The 24,500-nt window shown below is 39.9% G+C and overlaps 1 protein-coding gene across 4 annotated transcripts in view; it reads right to left on the bottom strand.

Moving 5' to 3' along the window:
* Window positions 1-214: 214 nt before the first annotated feature.
* KCTD1 (potassium channel tetramerization domain containing 1) overlaps window positions 215-24,500 on the bottom strand; it is a 115,975-nt gene continuing 91,689 nt past the window's right edge. For 3 of the 4 annotated variants that reach the window (XM_063451458.1, XM_063451455.1, XM_063451457.1), the window contains exons 3-6: window positions 19,156-19,300; window positions 13,233-13,538; window positions 1,305-3,865; window positions 215-1,049 (exon numbers count right to left, since the gene is read on the bottom strand). In XM_063451458.1, coding sequence (XP_063307528.1) covers window positions 3,707-3,865; window positions 13,233-13,538; window positions 19,156-19,300 — 610 coding nt within the window. In that variant the 3' untranslated portion in view covers window positions 215-1,049; window positions 1,305-3,706. Of the gene's footprint in view, window positions 3,866-13,232; window positions 13,539-19,155; window positions 19,301-24,500 lie in introns of all 4 variants that reach the window. The other variant, XM_063451456.1, reaches the window with a different exon arrangement.

Genomic DNA, 24,500 nt, shown 5'->3' with positions numbered 1-24,500 from the left:
TAATTAAAACTGATCAACAAGTCTGTGTAATATCAGACAGCATCACAAATATTACAAAGGTTAGTATTTTAGTGATTTAGCCTGGTGTGGCATAAACGGGAGACAACTTTACAATAATTACCTTTGCGTCTGTTAGAATTTCATTTTACACTCCATTTGATAACATTTAAAAATAGCACGGATGCTTAGAAGATATGTACTCTGCCTTAAAATATTTAGTGACATAAATATTTTAATAAAATATGATAGTTTAAATCACGCTTCATTTACAGTACAAATTCTCTTGCTCCTGAAAGGAGGCATTTGCGATTGAACCCCTATAAAATGATCAATACCACATAAACTACTTGCTGGCAGTAAGGAGTACATTTTTTTTTTATAACGCATACAAAAGTCAAGTAAAGAATTGATCTGTCTGGAATAACAATTATAACAGAAATATGGAAGATATATTTAAAAAACTATGACAGTTTTTTTTTTTTTTTTTTTTTTAGTGTTAACCAAACTACAAACATTAAATAAAAACACGTGTGTGTATATTAAAGTACCCCACCCAAAAACTTTATGTACATTGGGCTTTCAGGAGACATCCAATTCATATTTTGGACATTTATTTTAATTGTTCTATCTCAAAAACAAAATAGTTATAAAACAGAAACAAGTCGGACAGTGTAACTTGAGATCTTTACAATAAAATAAATGCACAAAGAAAAAAGAAAGTAACAACTAAACAAAAAAGTAAACAAAACAAATGTTCTTGAGTCACTTTCCAGGTGAACTTTTTAGTGTATAATTGCCTGTATTCTCAATTATCAACTTACCTGTGCTAGATGTTTGTTTATAATTTATATAATTGTACTTTTTTTTTTTTTTTTTGGAAGACTCCAAGCACCATAACCACTACAGCTCAATGGTGCCAGAAGTTCCCTGGTGACCCCACAATGTAAGTTGTCAAACCATTTTAAAACAGTGTCTTACGTTGGGAATGCTGGGTACTGCTCCCTACTTCCACTCCTTCCCAAGGAGACCCAGAGACTCATAAGCAAAATCTTCCTTTAACGCTCCTAATCTAAACCCTGCAATGCAGCGCTAGCTCATCAGCTTTCCATGGGAAACAGAAGAGGAGGGGAGTGGCGCCTTGTCACCTTACATGTGGGTGTGGTGCACCAATGCACTTCTGGCAATATAACTACTACAGTGTGTGCTGTAAAGGCTATAGTGTTCGGAGTGTTCCTTTAATGTAGGTTCTGGTAAATTCTGTAATAGGAACAGTGTTGTTATATCCAAGGATCATCACTTTGTACTCTAAACAAAATCAGGTTAGACTTTCATTGCAGTCAAGACATTTCCGCATTATTACGCTGGTTTAAAGAAATAGCTTTTGCCATTTTAATTGTTTAAAATAAACACTCTAAACACCATAACCACTACATCATGGTGCCAGATATGCCCTTCCAGTGTGAGTAGTAAAAACCATTTGTAAATGGTTTGATAACTTACCTGGGGGTCTACCAGGTGCCTCGTCCTCTGGAGTCCGGAAATTCCTTCAAGGAGATTCTGTTAGCGCCTCTGAGCAAAGCCCTGTCGTGCATGGCTGCCGGTTCTATGACTGAAAGCATCATTTAAGCACTCTCAGACAATGTTATAAGTGCTGAAGCTTCCATGATGCAGAGGAAAAGATGACTGGAGCCCAGCAGACCCTAGGCAAGTTATCTAAGTTTGTATACAGTTTGACTACTTACAATAAAGGGGGCAAGGGCACTGCTGACAACATAATGATTACAGTGGTTGTGGTGCTTGGAGTGTTTTTTTAACAATAAAATAGAAACACAATACGCGCTCCCCCCTTATGGCATTTAATTCATTAATAATGTCATCCATTCTCCCAGATGAGTGATGAGCTTATTGTTCTTGCTTGGTTTTAAGCAAACCGTTCAATTGTATTCTATCTATTCATAGTGAATATACGAAAAAAACTGTATGTTTTAAATACAGTTTACACATTTCATGGAAAAGGAGCAGTCCTTTAGCAAACTATTAAAATGTATTTTAAAGGTGCCAAATTCAGTCTTCTATCTAAACTTTTAAATACCTTCTGGTAATATATAATTTGGATTTATTTAGATTCAATCATGTAACTTTTAAAGAACTGGTAAAATTTAAAGGTCGATATTGAAACAACTATTTTTTTATTACAATGTATATACTAAGTGCTAAAGATCTCAATGCATAATTAACACAACCCTAGAAATTTCAGTAGCAATTTCTAGAGTGTAAAAGCTAATAGCAGTTAGTCTGCATGAGATGGTTGTTTTGTCCATGTATTAAAAAAAAAACAAAAAAAAAACAAACAAACAAAAACAAAAACATTTACCTCTGAAACACCCTAGATCCAGACCAGCAAGACAAACACACAAAACACAAGCTTAAAAAGTCGCTCTATATAGTGCACCATTGAGAATTCTTCAGGAGGAATTCTTGCAGAGCTAAATCTTTAGATTCTGTCCTGAAATATTCGTGTCTGGAGAATGTGCATCAGCTCTGGTTTTGTAAAAATAAATCACATACAAGTGAAATTTTTACTTTACAAAACTGATGAAAACTTCAACCACTGTTTCTGCAACCTCACGAGACACATGCGAGAATAAGCATATTGTTCCAATACACTAAAGACGTAGCTTGCAGTCATTACATGCATCCCAGCATAGGCAATGAAACTATCCAACTATGCTCTCCTTCTGCTAAAATACTAAAAAAAAAAAGGAACCATTGCATTCACACCTATCATATTGGCACTTTAACTCTTTGGTGAAAACATCTTTATTGCTCAACCCTTTACTAAACTTAAGATTTAACAAGTTAATTTAGTGGAAGAATCGCTCCTTAATATCAATGAAAACACATAACTCCAAGTTCTATCCAAAAACATCTGTTGATAACAATATCGACCTTTAACAAGCTCAGCCCATGTTTGTTACCTGTAGAGTAGCTGCACTGTAGGAATTCTGTTTTATATGTATTTTCATCAACCTAAAGCAACCAGCTTGTTTTTTTTTGTTTTTTTTTCTTGATGGGGAAAAAAAGAATAAAGAGAGGAGTGAAGAAACATTTTAGAAAAGTGTTCACAAACCACCATTCAAAAAAAATACAGATATGGGTCAACGTCGATAAAAAGTGGGCATGAAAACACAGGTATTAGATTTTAGAAATACTCATACTAATATGATACAGGGTCTCTTGGTTTTAAGCATCATCAAGGTCGTGCAATCAATATCTGTCAATTCTGTTGGGACTGCCCCTTTTAATTTGGGTTAAGAAACTCAATAGAAATACATTGTAGTGGTTGTATTTTGCCTTAAGCCCTTCTATCCAGATTTCCTCTTCCAGTGGCTACAAATTCTAGTATGTATATAATAAAAACTATGAACATAGTCTTACTGTTGTATATTTTCATGTGAACATACAGTCGGATGTGAATAATATGTGATGACCATCACAGTACTCTTCATGACTTCACATACTATATTTTTGTTTCTATATTTTAATATGTCCCCTGGGTTAACAACACACTTCTTGATGCTGTGACGGAATTCCAGCTATGAATGTCCTTTGAGGTGGCCGAAATGTCTTAATCAGTGTTGATTCCAGGACTCCCGTGTCCCAGCTCCCTATGAACAGTCCATTTTGCATAAGAAAAAGTGTCCAGTCAATCTAACGGCTCCTGTTTTATTCGAATGACAGCAGGTGCGCGAGATGTCCTTTTCAGTTCTCTTCTTAGTACATATTCACTAAACTGGGAAGAGTCAACTCCTCCCCCACATGAGCCTACAATCTCAAAACCACGCTGCTGCAACCGTTCCAGTACCTATGGGCAAAAGAACAACAGTTATTTTTTAAAATTAGGATTTTAATGCTGAAACAGAGTTCAATAACATGATTGACAACTAAATTACATAAAAATACACACAGGAAAGGTAATTTGAAGAAAAGAGGTATCTTATAGACCAGCACATATGTAGTTCAATCCAGGTACAATATACCGTATTTATCGGCGTATAACACGCACTTTTTCTCCCTGAAAATAGGGAGAAAATCATGGGTGCGTGTTATACGCCGATATCCTACATTTACTTACCTGTCTTGAAGCGTGGGCCGGCTTCACAGCGCGCACCGCGGAACTGGAACTTAAATTTCAGGTTCCGGTTTCCAGGGGGACTGAAAGGAAGTGTGCACACTATTGTGTGCACACTTCCTTTCAGTCCCGCCGGTACTGGAACTTAAATTTCAGGTTCCGGTTTCCGGCGGGACTGAAAGGAAGTGTGCACACTATTGTGTGCACACTTCCTTTCAGTCCTGCCGGAAACCGGAACCTGAAATTTAAGTTCCAGTTCCGCGGTGCGCGCTGTGAAGCCGGCCCACGCTTCAAGACAGGTAAGTAAATATGGGACAGAGGGAAAGTGCACTAGGGGACACTATGGGAGGGGGGACACACTATGGGGTTGGAGAATACTATGGGGGGGGAGAATACTATGGGAGGGGGGAGAGAATATTATGGGGGGGAATACTATGGGAGGGGGGAGAGAATACTATGGGAGGGGGGAGAGAATACTATGGGAGGGGGGGAGATTACTATGGAAAGGGGGGGGAACACTATGGGATGAGGGGGGGGAATACTATGGGAGAGGTGGAAATTTCCTGGAATTTCCTTCTGGAAATGAGGTGCGTGTTATACGCCGGGGCGTGTTATACGCCGATAAATACGGTAATTATTTGAGTTGAATTTTCACATTTCAGAATTGCATACTACCAAATTTACCCGTAAAAGAAATCTGCTGCCTCTACTTTTATCTTAGATAAATAATATAAAAAGGCACCAAGTTGTTTTAGAACCAGCCTTTATAATTTTCCAAGGGAAATTAAGTATAGTAAAAGTCTGCTCCACAGAAATTCCTGTTTTCACCTGACCTGTTGACATCAACCTATTAATTTATTTTATTTATAAAATATTTTACCAGCAAGCATACATTGAGATTTCTCTCATTTTCAAGTATGTCCTGGGTTCACAAAACATTGCATTGATACAATAGGGTTCAATAAAATACAAAAACAATATTAATACCCAATATATACAAAATGTAACATAACAGGTAAGAAACATATAATCAACCATGACAGGTGCATTCTGTTTTGAGATATGTAGAGATGGATCTCTTAAAGGATATTAGGCTTGGAGAAGTGTGCAGGAGGTTGTTCCATAATTGTGGTGCTCTGTAGGTAAAGCTGCTTTCTTTTTGTATTGAAGTAGACTACATAAAGTGCTGGTACTGGTTCGGAGGCTATAGGAGGTGGGAACAGCTGTGGAGAACATTCTACTCAGGTAGTGTGGGAGCTTCCCAGAAAAGCTCTTAAACACAAGGCTGGAAAGATGAAGGGTGCATCTGGATTCCAGCAACAGCCAGTTTAGTTCTTTTAGCATGTCACAATGGTGGGTCCTGTAATTACATTGTAGCACAAATTGGCAGAACGAGTTATACAATGTATTAAGCTTATTTAGGGGAGTTTGCTGTGCAGGTGCATATACTACATCCCCATTATCAATGATTGGCATCAGCATTTTCCTTTACTGTAGGGCTTTGGCAGGATTTGTTTCTGTACAGGGCACCTAGTTTTGGATAAAGATTTGATGCAAGTTTTTCTATGTGGAGGCCAAAAGATAGATTGGGGTCTAACAACATACCCTGGTATTTGAAAGAGTTGACTGCGGTCAGTGTGCTATTTAATTTTGCTTCGATGCATAGATGGGAATTTGTGTAATTTAGGTACTTGCAGCATTTCTCAACCTTCATATTGGTGAGTCAGCCGTTGTACTGAACAGTTGAGTACCATTACACTGGGCAATAGTAACATCCCCTGGATATTGGGAAAAAGTAACACCCCCAGGACGTACTTGGAAACCAGAGTAAACTGAATGTACCTTTCCTGGCTAAATACTTTGTTACTAGTATTAGCTCATAAAAGAAAAACTCACTTTCCAGGATTTTTAATATTAGATTTAATTATCCCCTACATCTACCAAATGTGTTTGTGAGGTCTGAAAAATTTAATTAAATATTGAAATCCACACTGCTCTATCCAGAAACGGAGTAATGCCATATTGGCTCACTGTCTATCACTGTTATAAGGTCTGCCATTGCATCTTCACATACTGTGTTCAAAGTGCAATGTAATAACAATAGCAATAAACAGGATTGTGATGTAAACGGCTAAATCTTTAATATTTAAATTGGAACAAAAAGTTTAACATGTTACAATAAGTGATTTTTAATGTTTTATTGAACGTTTTAATTTACAGATATGAGGCAGATTCCCTTTAACCTCTTCTTGACAGTCGACAAATATACACATGGTGACCGATAATGTACAGTGTATATTGGCTGTTTTTAAAAAAATGAGTAGCTCTACGATCTGAGCTATTGTTGAACTTTCCACTAGTGAAAGTGTCCAGCAGCAGCTCTGGTGGGGTTGCCCCAAGCATCCTAGCTCTTTGGTGCTATGCCAAAACCATTGGATGCACTTTGCATTAAAAATAATCATTGCAAAGAAGAAGTTAGAAATTGTAGAAATGTCAAAACTAGGGTATATCTCTAAATTGACTCTATAAGATTAGAAGAGGGGGAAGGGGGGGGAGGGGGAGGACAAAGATATAAATGCAGCTAAAATACAATTGTGTGTCATTGCAGTAGTAGGACACATCAGTCTTTTGCAATTCACCATGAAGAAAGGACCCCACGCTGTCTTCCTAAAATATCAAGAGTGTTCCTTTAAATATCCTGAGGGGGTGAGAGGGTGGGGGAGAGCTTACTTTCTACAAATACATGCTTCAGTCATGAATGCATGACATTTTGGAAAACCTTGGTAACAAGGGGTTAATTCTGCAGGATTTTGGAGCTGTTCATCCCGCATGCCAAACCTTCACTTTGGGGGGCTTAACTTAATGTTACTTTCCAAATGAGATACTGCAGTATTTAGCAGTAAATGCTTTCAAAATGCAGAATCACCCCACAGTGGGAAATGCCTAATTTCACTCACAATGGGGAGATAAATCTTTTGTTCCAGAATTCTTCTCCTTTTCAATTGATTTTATTACAGAAAAGAAATCTACAGAATTATTTAATTGTGCTATGAACTTAATGTGACATTAAATTTGTAATTTTTTTTTTTTTATAAAAATTTGCGACAGCTGGAATACTGTAAAATGACATGTCCATTATAGAGTTTTACACCAACCACTGCCTGACAGCTGATTAGGCTTGTGTCATGTGCACACTGCATCAGTGAACATCCGAGACAATTAGAGGTGGCTGACTGCAAAGCAGTAGTCCGGCATGAATAATGTATGGTTTTCAATGAAAGTTTGAATTAACTTTGATTGCAGTTGATTTAGTAGGAAGCAACTATATACTACCTGTAAAACTAACATGGTTTACACCAACGCATGAATGTATCTATTATAGACTAAAATAGAAGTCTAATATATTTATATGTTTTATCATGGACCTATGAGAAAAAAAGGATTAAACCTTAAACCTTAAACCTTTGTACAGTGTAATCCATCTTAAATACAAGACTGTCACTAAAAAATATTTTTATGTTGATGTAACAAAAATTCATAAAGGGTACAGCTGCAACCACATATATATTAAAATAGAGACAGGCAACTCTTACAGTTTAATCCCCATTTTTCAGTGGTCATGAGTGAGGACAATCTTGCTGTGCCTACAACCTGCTCGTAAAGGCACACTACAGGAACACAAACATGTATTCCTGACCCTATAGTGTTTAACCCACCATTTAGGTGTCTATCCCCCTCTTAGAAAAGGTAAACTCACCTTATTTTCAGCACCACATGGGTTCGCTGACGCTGGCCCCATCCCAGATCCGCCTCCTTGGTGAAATCATCAGAATTGCTGATTTTTAGCCAAGCCAATGTTTTCCCATAGGGAGAGCATTGGATTGGCTGAAATCGGCAAGGAGGTGGGGCAAAATGCTGTCCTAGAGATGCATTGATTAAAAAAGAAAATTCAGCGTCCCCATGCAGAGCGCGGGGACGCTGAACGGCAGTGCTGCCTGCTGTGCCGCACTCAGCCAGGAAGCACCTCCAGTCGCCATTTGAGGAGTGGCCACTTGGAGGTGTTCCTAGGGGACAGAGTAAACACTGCCTTTTGTCTGAAAAGGCAGTGTTTGCATTAAAATGCCTGCAGACAATGATTATACTCACCAAAACAACTACATTAAGCTGTAGTTGTTCTGGTGACTATAGTGTCCCTTTAACTGATAAAGTGGAACTTAAAGGGTTACTCCAAAAAAAAAAAAAATGGTTTTGATTAGTGTGGTGATACGCCCAACCCCCAATTTATTTTTTCAGCGTTTCAATTTTTATTGAACGGTTTTCAATAAGTTCAAAACAATATGACAAAGATAAAATACAAGTACAATTACAGGCAACAGTAAAAGCAAGCCATGTATGCATTCGCTTTCTTCAATTATTTATATGCTATTCATTTGGTTAACAGGTGGGTGTAGGCTTCATTTTACTTTGTGCCACCGAGACCAAGCCCCATCCAACTTGGATACTGTTCCAGTTATGGAATGCAACATCTGCTCATATATTTTATTTGCCGATAATTGCTCCAGAACCACAGCTACTAAGGGCTGTAGGGAGATTTTCCAAGCACCTGCTTTAGTGCTTTCGGCTGCCAATAATACTTGCATTATGATCCTTCTGCTTTTTTGGGGTAGTCTGGTAACATGTCCAACAGGTACATTTCTGGAGTCAAAGGGATCGAATGATCTGATAAGATATATATATATTTTTTTGAATCAGGGATCAGTAGGAACCCAAGGAAAAGTCCAGAAAATATGATAACCTGCATCGCCAGGACTGAGAGGAGGTGCCCTGGTAGCTATAGTCATGGGAAATAGAAAGTACATCCTCTTTGAATTCTATGGTTTTACATATCAGGACATAATAACAATCACCTGTTCCTTAGTAGGTCTTAAGATTAGGTACCGTATATACTCGAGTATAAGCCGAGTTTTTCAGCACATTTTTTGTGCTGAAAAACCCCAACTCGGCTTATACTCGAGTCAATAGTCTGTATTATGGCAATTTGCATTGCCATAATACAGACTGGGGGCTGTGGGGGCTGTCAGAGAGTTTATTTACCTCTCCTGCAGCTCCTGTCAGCTTCCTCCTCCTCCGCGCCATCCGTTCAGCACCTCGGTCAGCTCCCACTGTAAGTCTCGCGAGAGCCGCGGCTCTCGCGAGACTTACAGTGTGAGCTGATAGAGGTGCTGAACGGACCGGCGCAGAGGAGGAGAGAGCTGACAGGAGCTGCAGGAGAGGTAAGTAAACTCTCTGACAGCCCCCTCCTCCCCCCCACTGAACTACCAATGCCACTAGACCACCAGGGAAGGAGCCCCCCTCCCTGCTATGTATAAAGCAGGGAGGGGGGGACGAAAAAAAAAAAAAATAATAAATATTACAAATAAAATAATAAAAAATAAATATTAAAATAATAAAAAAATAATAATTAAATACAATAAAATAAAAATTTATCATAAAAAAAATTAAAATAATAAAAAAAAAAAAAAAAATTGCCCACTCCCCACCAAGGCTCTGCAACACACACACACACCACACACACTGCACTCATGCATACACACACACACACTGCACTCATTCACACACTGCACTCACACACACACTGCACTCATACATACACACACACACTGCATTCATATACACACACATACTGCACTGCATTCATTATATACACACACTGCACTCATACACACACACTGCACTCATACACACACACTGCACTCATACACACACACTGCACTCATACATACACACACACACTGCATTCATATACACACACATACTGCACTGCATTCATTATATACACACACTGCACTCATACACACATGCTGCACTCATACACACACTGTAAATAAATATTCAATTAATAAAAAAATTTTAGGATCTAATTTTATTTAGAAATTTACCAGTAGCTGCTGCATTTCCCACCCTAGTCTTATAATCGAGTCAATAAGTTTTCCCAGTTTTTTGGGGTAAAATTAGGGGCCTCGGCTTATATTCGGGTCGGCTTATACTCGAGTATATACGGTAAATACAATTTCAGATAAAAAACACCACATGACATATTACACTGTGTCATGATTTATTTAACAAAACTAAAGCTAACCTGGAGAAGCCATGTGTAAAAAAAAGTAAGTACACCTTATGATTCAATAGCTTGTAGAACCACCTTACCACCTTAAAGTAATCATTTTCTGTATGACTTTGAGTCTCTCACATTGTTGTGGAGGAATTTTGTCCCACTCTTCACAACATTGCGTCAGTTCATTGAGGTTTGCTGGCATGTGTTTATGCACAGCTCTCTTAGGTCCAGTCAGACTTTGACTAAGCCTTGGCAACATCTTGATTCTTTTCTTTTTCTGCCACACTGTTGTAAATTTGTGGGTGTGCTTGGGATCATTGTCCTGTTGCATGACCCAAGTTCAGCCAAGCTTTAGCTATCAAAAGATGGCCTCACATTAACCTCTACTATACTTTGGTATACCGAGGAGTTCATGGTCATCTCAATGACTGCAAGGTTCCCAGGTCCTGTGTCTGCAAACCAAGCCCAAATCATCACCCTTCCAACACCATGTTTGGCAGTTGGTATGAGGTGTTGTCCTGATTTGCTGTGTTTGGTTGTAGAGTCTAAGATGTAACTGTTTTTTTGCAATTTATCTGAGCATTGCATAGTCTGGCCTTGGAGTGAATTTGTTGGACGTCCTCTTGGCAAGGTTGGCAACAGTCTTTCTCCCATGACTGTATGTGCTAAACACACCGGTGTCAAATACCATTTCATCAAAAGTTTTCTGTCTGCCTCAAGATGGCTTAAACCAAGCACGTCAAACTCAAAGTCTGGCATGGGCCACATAAACAAGTTTTAAGTTTATGTGGGTCACAAAAAAAAATACCTTACATTTTCATAGAAACGTAGGTTTATTTTAAAAAGTACAGTATAAAAACAAACAAGCACCCCCCTCTACTAAATCCCAGTCCCCCCCTCTACTAAACCACAGCACCCCCCTCTACAACCCTGTACCAAATCTGATCCTCCCGCTGACACACACATATTCACTGACATACAGACACACACATACTCACTGACAGACACACACGTACTCACTGACAGACACCCACATAATTGCTGACAGACACACACAAACTCACTGACAGACAGACAGACAGACACACACACGCTGAAAGACACACTCACTGACAAACAGACACACACACATACTCACTGACAAACAGACACAGACACACATACTCACTGACAGACACACACACACTTGCTGACAGACACACACATACTCGCTGACAGACACACACACACACTCACTGACAGACACACACACACACACACACACTCACTGACAGACACACACACACACACTCACTGACAGACACACACACACACACTCACTGACAGACACACACTCACACACTCACTGACAGACACACACTCACACACTTACTGACAGACACACCCTCACACACTTACTGACAGACACACCCTCACACACATATTCTTTTCTTTATTGCTCCTTACCTTTAGGAGCAGATGTGGGGCCTCTACCTGGGGTGCTTCTATCTGCTCCTCAATGCTCCCTCGCGCGGTTTAGTGATGCCGGGTGCCGGAATATGATGTCATATTCTGGCGCCCGGCTTCATTACAGTGAAGAGCAGGAACACTGAGCTCCCTCACTGCTTCCACCGTCCCTTCCTCCCCAGCCGGGTAAGTGTTAGCAAAGTAGGCAACTGCAATGTGGGGAAAGCAGGTGCCTACTCTGCTTGGAACATTAGGCATGTACTCGCGGCTCGCCTGGCCTCAAACATGGTCCTTGTGAGCAGAATGCGGCCCGCGAGTTTGATATGTTTGGCTTAAACAGTATGTAGTGCCTTGTATTTGGGAAACTGCTTTTGATCATTGTTTCGGTGTAAATTGGACGTTAAGTTCTTTCACCCAGTGAGCCATACATGGAAGATTTGTAAGTATGGAAAAATCCAACAGCACAAAGAAGGCGGTTTAGTGCTGCATTTCATTCCAATGCACATTTTTCCAAAGACATTTGAATCAGTTGCATTCAAGGTGTGGATGGACTCTTTGTGCAATATAGTTTTAACTCTGAGATAATTAAAGTTCTCTATTGGTTTTCAAATTCTGCTCTCAGCTCCGGAAATGGTTTAAGTCCCTTTTCTGTCAGTTGCTCACCCACCAATTTAAAAAGACAATCCCCAACACACACACAAACACACTCTCTCGCTCTCAAACTCACCTCTGATCTATCACAAACTTCACCCTGCAGTCAGATCCTTTTTGCTTGACATCACTGCCCTTTGATGGATGGGAGGGAGGACAGACTGAGGGAAACAGTGGGGAGGTGGGGTGTGCTGGTGTCTGGTACAAGCATGCTGTATGCCTTGATGTCAGACTCCAAAATTGCACAGAAATTATATTATCCAGCCTGGAATAGTGTTCTGGAATTTGTTTAACGCGAAACACAGCATATACCAACTCTAGGCCAGGGATAGGCAAACTTCGGCTTTACATATGTCATGGACTACATCTCCCATAATGTTCTCGCAGCCATAATACTGGCAAAGCATTAGGGGAGATAAAGTTTACAATATCTGGAGTGCCGAAGGTTGCCTACCCCTGTTTTAGGCACAATGACCACTTCAAATCACAACATGGGTTGCACTGTTAAAGAGCAATATAAATCCATAGACAAATATGTTAGATACACATCAACAAAGAATGTGAAAAGTATAGCAGAGAACATATATGTTGAGAGGTTCTCAATATAGTGTAAAATACTTGTTCAGATAAACCTAGCCACCATAAATGAAGGTGTTTGTTTCGTATTGAATAGAGAAAGTAAAGCAGTGCATAGTAAAATAAGGAAGTGCCTGCATAACATTCATAACTAATAAATATGTAAATATCACATTGGCTTCTTCAGAGACAAATCTATTATTATAGCTGCAAACTCCATCACAGTGCAGCCCAAAAGTCAGCCTTTCCCATCACTCATTATTACAATGTAAATAGTACAACCAAGCATGTAAGGCAATGTGAGATATTTACCTGTACTGAATTAAGATGACAATATCCATTAAGTGGAAATCTAATAACATGTGTAGAGTCATGGTTCCAGCCCGCGTTGACAGAATTACACATTACATCTCCAATTTCTGGAAAAACTTCCTCTATAAGGGACTTGTCTCCACTTAGTGTGATCCTTTCTCCAAGATCTGGGGCAACTCTGACTACCAAACATTCACAAGGCCTGGAGAATCGTCCTGCTTCCTTGTCCTGTTTCCACCGCTCTAACTCCAACAACATGGGCTGGAGTTGGAAATATTTTGCTTCTTCATAAAGCAGCGTATACTCCTAAAATGATAAAATAAAAAAACACAGAGAAAAAGTTGTTATTCATAAAACTTAAAGGGACAGTCCAGACCTTGAAAGCATATCCGCTTGCTGAAGTGCTTTATGTGTGAAGAGTGTTTCCTTTTTAATTGGGATAATCAGTGCTAAACAGTTATTTCTATATTTTTAGGTGGTTGGAGTGTCCCTTTAACGTTATTTCTGGTAGTGTTTGCCATCAAGGGAAGGAATGGCCTAGTGATGCAAACATTATCCCTCCTCCTTCTCCTCCAAAGAGAGGGCTAGGAAGATGGAAAGAGAGCTGGTGCATTATACAAAAACATGTACTGTGTGGGTTTCTCTGTATTGCAGCTTGGTGTAGTCCATCACAGTGACCCTGGGATAGTTATGAGTATCTCCTTAAGCTCTGGGTGTTATTTCTCTGTATTTTACTCAGCAATGCCTGCTGTATGGGTGTCTCTGTAGTTTACCAAGCTATGTGTATTGTATAGGTCACCATTTTGCAATTGGTGTTCTGCTGAACCCTAGGAGAACACAACTGGGGTTCTGCCAAAATTTGTAAAAATAAAATGGCCACGGGCGTTGCGCGCACTGCAGTGATGCTGGAGCCGGAATATGACGTCACTCCAGCTCCAGCATCACTAAGAGGCGCACAATGGAGCTGAGCAGGGAGATCACTGCTCCCTCGCGGCCCGCACGCCAGCCGCTCAGCAGCCCAACTGGACCCAAGGGATTGCACACTCAGCCCAGCAGTCCCACTGGAACAATGGGACATAGAGACTCCATGTCAGCACTACCAAAGGTAGGGGGGCTGGGTGGAGTAAAATGTTATGTGTGTCTGTTAGGGAGTTTGTGTGTCTGTCAAAGAGTATATGTGTGTTTGTCAGGGAGTGTATGCGTGTGTATGTGTGTGTGTTTGTCAGTGAGAGTGTATGTGTGTCTGTCAAAGAGTGTGTGTTTGTCAGTGATAGTGTATGTGTGTCTGACAGAGCATGTGTGTTTGCAAGTGAGAGTGTATGTGCGTGTCTGTAAAGTGTATGTGTTTGTCAGTGAGAGTGTATGTGTGTCTATAAAAGTATGTGTGCCTGACTTTCAGTGTGTGTATCTGTGTGTTAAGGTTTGTTATGTGTCACTGTGTGTATCTAAGTGTGTATGTATGTGCCGGTGTGTATCAGTGTGTTTGTATGTGCCTGTGTGTGTGTGTATCTGAGTATGTCATTGTGTGTATATGACACTGTGTATATGTGTCGATGTGTGTATATGAGTGTGTGTGTATGTGCCAGTGCGTGTATATGTCACTGTGTGTATTTGAGTCAAGATGTGTGTGTGTCAGTGTGTATCTGTGTGCCACTATGTGCCAGTGTGTGTGTGTGTCACACACTAACCACTGACATAGAGATACACACACTGGCACATACAAACACATATATACACATCTTGACACACACTAGCACATAAAATCACAGATACACACACTTTGACAGATAGATACACACACCTTGACACACAGATACATACACACACACAGATACACACTGTATCAAGGTGTGTGTAACTGTGTGTCAGATTCATACACACTGGCACATACAAACACAGACACATATACACACACACACACACACAGATACACACTGTGTGTGTCTGTGTGTCTGTGTGTCAGATACACACACACACACACACAGATACACATTGACACACAAATACACCAACTGGCACATACAAACAAACACAGATACACACACCGGCACATACAAAAAACTGCGCTTTTTTTTTTCCCTGGGGAGGGGAGGGTTGGGTTTCCATGATGTTGATACACTATGTTAAAGGGTTCCACAGGAAAAATTAATTGGGTACCCTTGGTATAGGTATATTTGTACTGTGCTCAGCTTTGTTTATATCTCTAATTTTTCTCATCTTTGTTTGTGGTATGCTTATCTATGTAATGTACTCAACTCTCTGTATTGTATGAGTATTTCTGTACTGTATAGGGAAGAGTAAAATTCTGAGGGATGAGACTGGTGCCCCACTATCTTAAAATTTCACAAGGCGACAAGTGACTATTTACAAATTGGCTGCTCGATTTTAACACATGATAACAAAAAATTAAATAAAATATATATCTCAAAATGCAAAAACAAACAAACATACATTTTAAAGCCGATGCCACTAACATAGTAAATGCCCAAGTAAGAGTCCAAATAGGATTGATGAAAAGCTTGTTGGGTAGGTGTTTGTCCATGTACTTTTAATGTATCATTATAGGGTAAAGTGGTAGGAAGACCACCAGCTTATACAGTTAAAACCACTGTAGCAGTGCTCGGTCTAGAATCCCTCCAGTTCCTTATGTTTTGTATGCCATATATCCATATTATTATTATTTTATTATTTATATAGCGACAGCAAATTCCGTAGTGCTGTACAATGGGATATGACCCTCCTTTGCCTGCCTACTCCTCCTATCTGCATTTAAGTGTGGGTTCATTCACTATACCAATTGTTTAAGTATTCAATTGAATTACGAATCCACTACAACACCCAGTTTAGTGCATGAGCCTTAAAAGAATTTATTGTTGCTCGCTGGCAAATACATTTTTATGCTCGGACAGAGAGGCCTCTTCATATGGTATACAGCAAGTTCAAATGTCCTCATTCTTGCTCCGCTAATAGACCTTTCACCTACACTGACTCTTTCAAGTTCTTAAAGAATACTGTAAGGCATATTCAGTGGCCAAATAAAGACACACTTTTTTTAAGGATAATGATTGAGGTAATGAGGTTATGGCTGGTATGTAGGCAATACTAAGAATTCTTTTGTGCTAATTACGTAGTTTGATCAGTTGTTTAAAACAAGAATATGTAGTTTCGCTAAACAAAGTTATTGCTCTGGGGCCCTCTGATAAACACATAATTATCAGTTTAATTTGAAAACCTATAGGTTTTTTCTCTATTAATATTTTTTTTTTAAATTGTGGATTGTTGTATAAACCATTAAAATATTCTAGATTTTATTCATTAAAAGATATGTGCAACCGCGTGCCCAGGATATGCCCATTAAACCCTAGATGGAACGGTACAGAGTACCAAGGCACATAGCACCCACCCCAAACGACCTGCCATCCCGGGACCACACACCCAGAAAGCTTTATCCTCGCACTGACACATTCCAACTCCAACAGCTGAGTTCCTGAAGAGAGTAACTAAATAAAAAGACATATACCACTCATGGGGGCATACCGTAACCACCCTACCCTACACACAACCAACTGATAAAGGGTCAACTCACTCATTGAACAATGCGTTCCTGTTGTTTTGGTCGTTTTTGTTCGTATTGGGTTTTATGGTATTTTATTGTACTGTATGCAAGTTGATGGATCCATACTACCATTTGTCTTGACCGGGTGCTCGGCGACTGGATATCCGCCCTGCGGTAGGTGACATCCCCCGCGGAATGGATAGCCAACCCCAATCAACCTGGCAACAGATAAGACCGGGTTCTCTCACACAATGTTGAACAAAGTCATGACAATGATTGTTATTCATGTTACACATACACTACTGCTCTTCTTTTTCTTGTTCTTTCCTTCTTCTATTCAACTCTTATCCTCCTACCCCCCCCCCCCCCCCACCCTCATCCCCTATATGGGTGGATCTGGAAACATCGCTAATGGGAATGGATTTACCCCCAAATTCTGATATGGGTATCCAAAATAAATAGACCAGACCTGAGCACGACTTGCCTGGCTATACTGAATTCAATACGAATCTGGGACCTCACGGCACAAAAATACTCGCTAAAACACACCCCTTACCCATGAACCCACGTTACAGGGCCTGTGATCCTGGGATGAGCGCTAGGGACTTTAGGCGCATAGACGCCAAAGGGGTACAAAGATACTTCCAAATGTACACAAAAGGCACGTTTAGGTAATTCGACAAATTAAAAACGTTTGCACCGTTAAACATCAAAGACTACTTTCGGTACATTCAACTTCGGGACTTTGCCAGGGACCGACACGTAAAGAATGCAGCACAGACCCCCATGACTTTTTCTGACAAACTATGTATAACGGAAATCACACAAAAAGGCCTGATCACCAGAGTCTAGACACAACTCCGTGTCCCAGAAAAAGACGCAGGCGAGCTTAGATACATTACCCAATGGGAGGCAGACCTGTCACAAACACTGGAAGGGGAAGACTGGGTAACATCTGGGAGGCAGCCAAGAAAAGCTCAATATGTGTCACGCTCCAAGAGCAATCATATAAAATGCTCATGAGGTGGTACACAACAACAGAGAAACTCTTCCGCATGGGTAAAACAACCACGGATGCATTCTGTAGAAAATGTGGGAACAAAGGTACTTGAATACACATGTGGTGGACCTGCCCAAAAATAGCTAGGTTCTAATCAGAGACCTCCTTAAGGACGGGATGCAAAGACAAATAGACATAGAACCCTGGACATTTCTTCTATCCAGACCGGTAACGGGCTTTGCCACCAAAGAACAAAAGCTGCACAAGACAGGCAATAGCTCAATCATGGCTCAAAACCACCATACCTACCATGGACCAGGTCATTCTTAAAATAAAAGATAACTACCTAGTGGAAATACTGACAGCCCAGGTCAGAAACAGTCAGCTTTCACAAAGATCTGGCAACCATGGGAGGTATACCTAGAACCCTAAAGACCCAGATGTAGAGAGAAGAAGGGGACACTTGGGGAAAACGGGGGTCCCCCACCCGCATGTCTCTCCGGAGGAGACAGAGGATGAGGGAGAGACGTGTTCAATCACTCCCCCCACAATTGTCTATCCTCCTTCCTACTGCTTCTCTTTCCCCTCATCCCTCTATCTTTTCTTTCTATCTTTTACCCCCTGGATATACTACTGAAAAACTGAGCCAGGAGATGGTAAACTATGACATTCAACATTCATAGCGAGCACTAGCTCAAAGTGAGCCTAAGGGCAGGTACAATCCTACATATGGCGTGTGATGGATACAACCTACACACTCGGATTACACACACTCCATGAATCTACTCTGCTCTGCTACACCCTATACCAAACGACACCCCCACACATATTGTACCTAATGTATGTCTACTGTTACAAAGATGCAACGCAACCAACTATGTAACCTATACTGATCGTTATGTAACATCGTTCAAGACTTGTACACTCTAACATTAGTGAACTGCTATGTGATGTCTAAATAATATATGTCACACATCTACCTATGCTCAAAAATAAAATATAAAAAATAAAAAATAAAGAAATGTGCAAGCTAGCAAGTATTATTGGTATAGGTGAACATGCTATCCCTTTTTTCCTGAAATACAATATTGATGGCTGCTATCCATATGTGAGACCATATGTAATTTATCTTCTTCCCCAATAAATTAAATTCTGGTTGTGAGTAAACTGAACAGGCACGCAACACAGTTTTTCTATAAGATGTTATTGGAGACCAGCGACTGAATGAGGGATTATAGAAAACACCTAGTTTGTCAGCTGTAATTAGAGGCAATCAGATCTCTTTATAAACTTACATTTGGGTGACATATATTACACAAATAGAGTTACAAATGAGAAATAACAAATGTAAAAAAATGTGAACTTACTTTAAAATCATCAGAGATGAGGAGTTTTGATGTTCGTAGGAAGTTCAAAATATAGCGAAACATTTGTCCATCTCTGTCAATGAAATAATGCTGCTTTAAACTGTCCAACACAATAGGCTCTGTACCATCAAACAGTCTTCCAATTCTGTAATAACATACAAATAAAAACCTTAGAAACGGTTTATTCACATTGAAGCAAATGGCAATAAGGAAGACATTAAATATTTTACATATCAAATTTAATGATACCTTTTTCAAATAAATAGGATTTTTACTGCTTTGTTTTTATCCATTTCAATACCACGTATTTGGAAAAAAAATGTTAGCCAATATGTACAGTTATATTTTATGCCATTCCACCTAGAAACACTTTGTTAAATGACACAACAACATTATTCGCTCCTTGATTAATAGACAATGGAAAGAAAAACATTGAGTTACAGAGTAAAGAATAGAACACAATATATATTGTATATATATCTAGCACTCTCCTAGCTACCTTCTGATACTTTGTTAACGATTGGAACTGGTTTGCTAGTTTACCGCACACAATTTCTGGTTTGTGGACTTTCTCAGCTTAGGAAGGCATTCCGACATCGCTGGAAAAGAATCCGTTCCGTGAGCAAGAAGCCTAACCCGTGGTCAACCTCTCCCAGTTCTCTTCTCTTTGACATTTTACATTCAGCCTACGTTCGGCCTCGCTACATATTCATGTTGCTTCAGTACATTCAACCTACTTTCGATCGTTCTACATATTCATTTTAGTTCAGTGCATTCAGCTTATGTTCCACGCTACACATTCACTTTGGTTTCAGTACATACGGCTTACATTCAACCATGCTACATGTTCACTTTGGTTCAGTACATTCGGCCTACGTTTGGCCACACTATATTTTTCATTTGGTTCAGTAAATCCGGCCTACATTTGGTTAGGGTACATTTCTACTACAGAATAATTCAAACTAAACCTCTCATACCTAATAATAAATTAAGGTATCCAAATTATTCATCATCTGCTATGCACTTTACATCTAAAGCCAAAAAGTTGCAGAAATTGACCATTGCAATATTTACTTCTTCAACATTGCAACTCCTATCATTCTCAGCCTGACATTAGCCTCTGCCAGCCTATCGTCTGTCCTCTGGTATCAACAGAAACATATTACCCATGTCCACATACTGATACTCCATAGAAATACACCCCTATGTACACACATAATTTAGCAAATTGGTATTTGATACTCAGCGTCCTCTAGCATTGGGGACACGCAATCATCAAAATTATATTTGTTACTTCCTTTATCACAGAAATCACACGCTCATCTAATTGTGATTTGGTTACCGAATATTCACTGCAGAGGTCACTCACTCATCATATATGTATTTATTACGGAGTTTCCTCTTTCACAAAGATTACAAGCTCTTTGTATTGTTATTTGTTACAGAGCTCCCTCTTTTGCAGAAGTCATGCACTCATCAAATTGGTATTTGGTTACTGAGCTTTCTCTTCGCAGAGAACACTTGATTGTCAAAAATTATATTTGTTACTAAACTTCCTCTTTCGAAGACAACATGCACTCATCAAATTGGTATTTGTTACTGAGCATCCTCTTTCACAGAGGGCACAGGGCACGTGCTCATTATATCAGTATTGAGCATCCTTGATCATAGAGCTTACACACTCACTCAATTTGCATTTGTTACTGAGCTTCCTCTTTCAGAGAGGTCATGTGCTCTTCAAATTTGTATTAGTTACTGAGCATCCTTTATCACAGAGGTTACATGCTCATCAAGTTGATAGTTGTTACTGAGCTTCTTCACTCACAGAAGTCACAAGCTCATCCAGTTGGTGTTTGGTTATTGTTAGGGTACCTGTTATTTCTACCCTGGCAGGAATTCAGCCTCTGGGTCTTCTCCCACATGATGGGGTGACTTCTTCCAATCCCTCCTCTCATCCCACCCGTTCAGACATCAATGACATCACAGCCCGCCAAAACTTTCAAATTATGATGATTTGAGGGAGTGGTCATAACTTAAAGAGCCAAACTACAAAAAAGTACTCACTTGCAATGAATTATTGCCCTGTCGTGGTTCTAGCTTGTTTGTTTCTATCGTGCATTCTCTGGTTTGGTTTCTTGGTATTTGACTTGGCTCTGATTTTGACTATTCTGTGTTCTCCTTCCCTTTGACTCGGCTTGTTTATTCGCTTACGTGTTTTCTGGCTCCATCGACCTTGGCTTGTCCGGGACTTTTCTCTGTTCTTTCTGACGTTAGTCCGACCATTCTAAAGTCCGGTAAATGTTCTAATTTTGCATTCTGCGTATTGGATCCTGACATTACGACAGGGAGAGATGGATCCTGCAAACCTTCAGAGTGTTCCCTACGACCTCCGATTTGAGGAAATGAACCATAGAATGGACCAGATCGCTCTGACCTTGCAGTCATTATTGTCACATTCGAACACTCTGCAAGATGAGAGTCAGGTTTCTCCTATTGCCACCGTAGCAACAGGTTTAGAAACAGCCACAGTTGGTGCCTAGTCTCACGTTTCCTCATCGTTACTTCTGGCTTTTAAACCAGATTAGTATTCATTTTGAGTTACAACCCCATGCCTATCCAACAGACGGGGCTAAGGTTGGATTTATAATAACCTTACTGATAGAGAAGGCACTTACATGGGCTAATCCATTATGGGAGAACGATTACCCTTTGGTATACAACTACTACGCTTTTGTTGCAGCATTTAGGAGAACCTTTGATCCTCCGGGTAGGAAGGCCAATGCAGCCATGGCAAGAGAACGCTTGTGGGATACGCTTTAGAATTCCGATCCTTGGCTGCAGAGGTGAAGTGGAACAATCAGGCATTTATGAGCGTTTTTCTAAATGGTTTGTCTGATGCTATCCTAGATGAGGAGACCTTCCTGAGACTCTAAGACCTGATTTAATTCATTTCACGTATAGATGAACGTATGATACCAGAAATACCAGAGATAGAACCTGTACTGTAGACCTATTAGATTGACCCCTTCTTTTCAGAACCCTGATTCTATGGCTTTAGCAATTCCTAAACCAATGCAACTGTGGGTTACTTGCCTAACTGAAGCCAAGAAACAGTACAGGAGAACAGAAGGTCTTTGTTTGTATTGTGGGCAACAAGGCCATCTTCGCCTAAACTGCCCTACCAGGCCGGGAAACGCTCGCACCTAAGTTCCTTTGGAGGACAGGCCTTGGGTGTTTCTATCATGTGCACCATATCTAATATGAAAAAACTACAGGCTTCTAATTCCCATCTCATTATCCGGGGAGAAGAGATCCATAAAAACAATGGCTTTAATAGATTCAGGAGCAGCAGAGAGTTTCATAGATCAGGCCTTTGCTGATAGCCATTCTCCAAGTTAAGAGCTGTTGAGGCCATAGATAGTAGACCACTGTCGGAGCCTGTGATTTCCCGTGAAACAATATTGGTATCTTACAGGAGGAAATAGCCTTACTCCTATTGATATCCTCTCCAGCTTTTCCAGTGGCCTTGGGGTTTCCCTGGTTGAAGAAACATAACCCCATTATTAACTGGGATCAAGGATAAATAGTATCATGGGGCCAAGGGTGTACTGAGGGATGTTTACAGAGAACCAAACCAGTTATTTTGGTAAAAACACCTACTACAAAAAAACACATTCTCTTCCATGTTGTTTGCTTCAACAGAGATGCCCCCTCAATATCTAGACCTTAAGGCTTTTTCCGACAAAAGAAAAGCCCACTTTGCGTAAGGATATAAGAGTCTATGTCATGGCTTGTGAAATATGTGTAAAAACAAAACAACCACATACTCTTCCATGTGGTTTGCTTCAACAGAGATACCTAGACCTTAAGGCTGTTTACGACTAAAGAAAAGCCAACACGTTCCCTCCACATCTTATGACTTCACTATCAACCTTTTACCAGGTACCATGCCTCCAAGAGGTACTATATATCCTCTATCCACTAAAGAGTTCCTAGTGTTGGAGGAATACATGAAAGAAAATTTAACTAAAGGGTTTATCAGAAGGTCTTCGTCTCCTGCTGGAGCTGGATTCTTCTTTGTATCGAAAAAGAAAGGTGATCATAGACCTTGCATAGATTACAGGGGTTTGAACAAGATAACCATTAGAAATGCATACCTCATTCCTCTGATCACAGAGTTGTTCGACAGATTACAGGGCTCCAAAATTTTTACCAAGTTAGACTTAAGAGGAGCTTATAACTTGGTGAGGGAGATGAATGGAAAACATCCTTCAATACTCATTACGGTCATTACGAGTACACAGTTATGCCGTTTGGACTATGTAATTGCTCCAGCGCTTTTTCAAAACCTAATCAATAAAGTGTTAAGGGATTTTCAACATGAATGCGTTATAGTAGATCTGGACGATATACTGATCCATTCTAAGGACAGAGAGGCACATCACAGACAGGTGAAAAAGGTATTGTTACGGCTTTTACAACATGGGTTGTATTTCTAGGGTATGTCATCTCCAGTGATGGTTTTATGATGGACCCGGTTAAGCTTAAATCCATTTTACAATGATCTTTACCAAGGGGACTTAAAGATATACAACACTTTTTTGGGTTTTCCAATTACTATAGGCGCTTGATTAAAGGGTTTTCGTCCATAGTAGCACCTATAACAAACATGACTAAGAAAGGTGCTAATACCAAGATGTGGTCATCCTCTGCTTTATCTGCTTTTGAAACCCTTAAGAAAGCTTTTGCTTCTTCCCCAATATTGGTTCATCCCGACACATTACTTGAAGTAGTTTCTACGCTTCTGAAACAGTTATAGGGGCAGTTTTGTCTCAAAGACAAAGTTCTGATAAACCTTTACATCCATGTGGGTTATTTTCAAATAAATTATCCGACACGGAGAGAAGGTAGGACATTGGAGATAGGGAGCTGTTGGCAGTAATAATGGCATTGAAAGAATGGAGACATCTGTTAGAAGGGACATTACATCCAGTTACCATTTTAACAGACCATAAAAAACAGTCTTATATAGGATACAGGAAAACCGGTCTTATATATTTGATATTTCAGATGACTTAAAGGTAGGAAGACAATGTAACAGAGCAGCTGGAAATGCTAGCAGAATGCTTGGTTGTATTAGCAGTAGAAAGAGAGAAATGCTCATGCCATTGTACAGAACACTGGTGAGACCTCACTTGGAGTATTGTACGCAGTACTTAAGACTGTATCTTCAGAAAGATATTCATTCTTTAGAGAGAGTTCAGAGAAGGGCTACTAAACTGGTTCATGGATTGCAGGATAAAACTTACCAGGAAAGGTTAAAGGAACTTAACATGTATAGCTTG

Source organism: Pelobates fuscus, chromosome 4, assembly GCF_036172605.1.
Source record: "Pelobates fuscus isolate aPelFus1 chromosome 4, aPelFus1.pri, whole genome shotgun sequence".
NCBI classification, from domain to species: Eukaryota; Metazoa; Chordata; class Amphibia; order Anura; family Pelobatidae; genus Pelobates; species Pelobates fuscus.
Note: the sequence above shows the minus strand (reverse complement) of the source record. Positions and strands in the feature narration are given on the sequence as shown.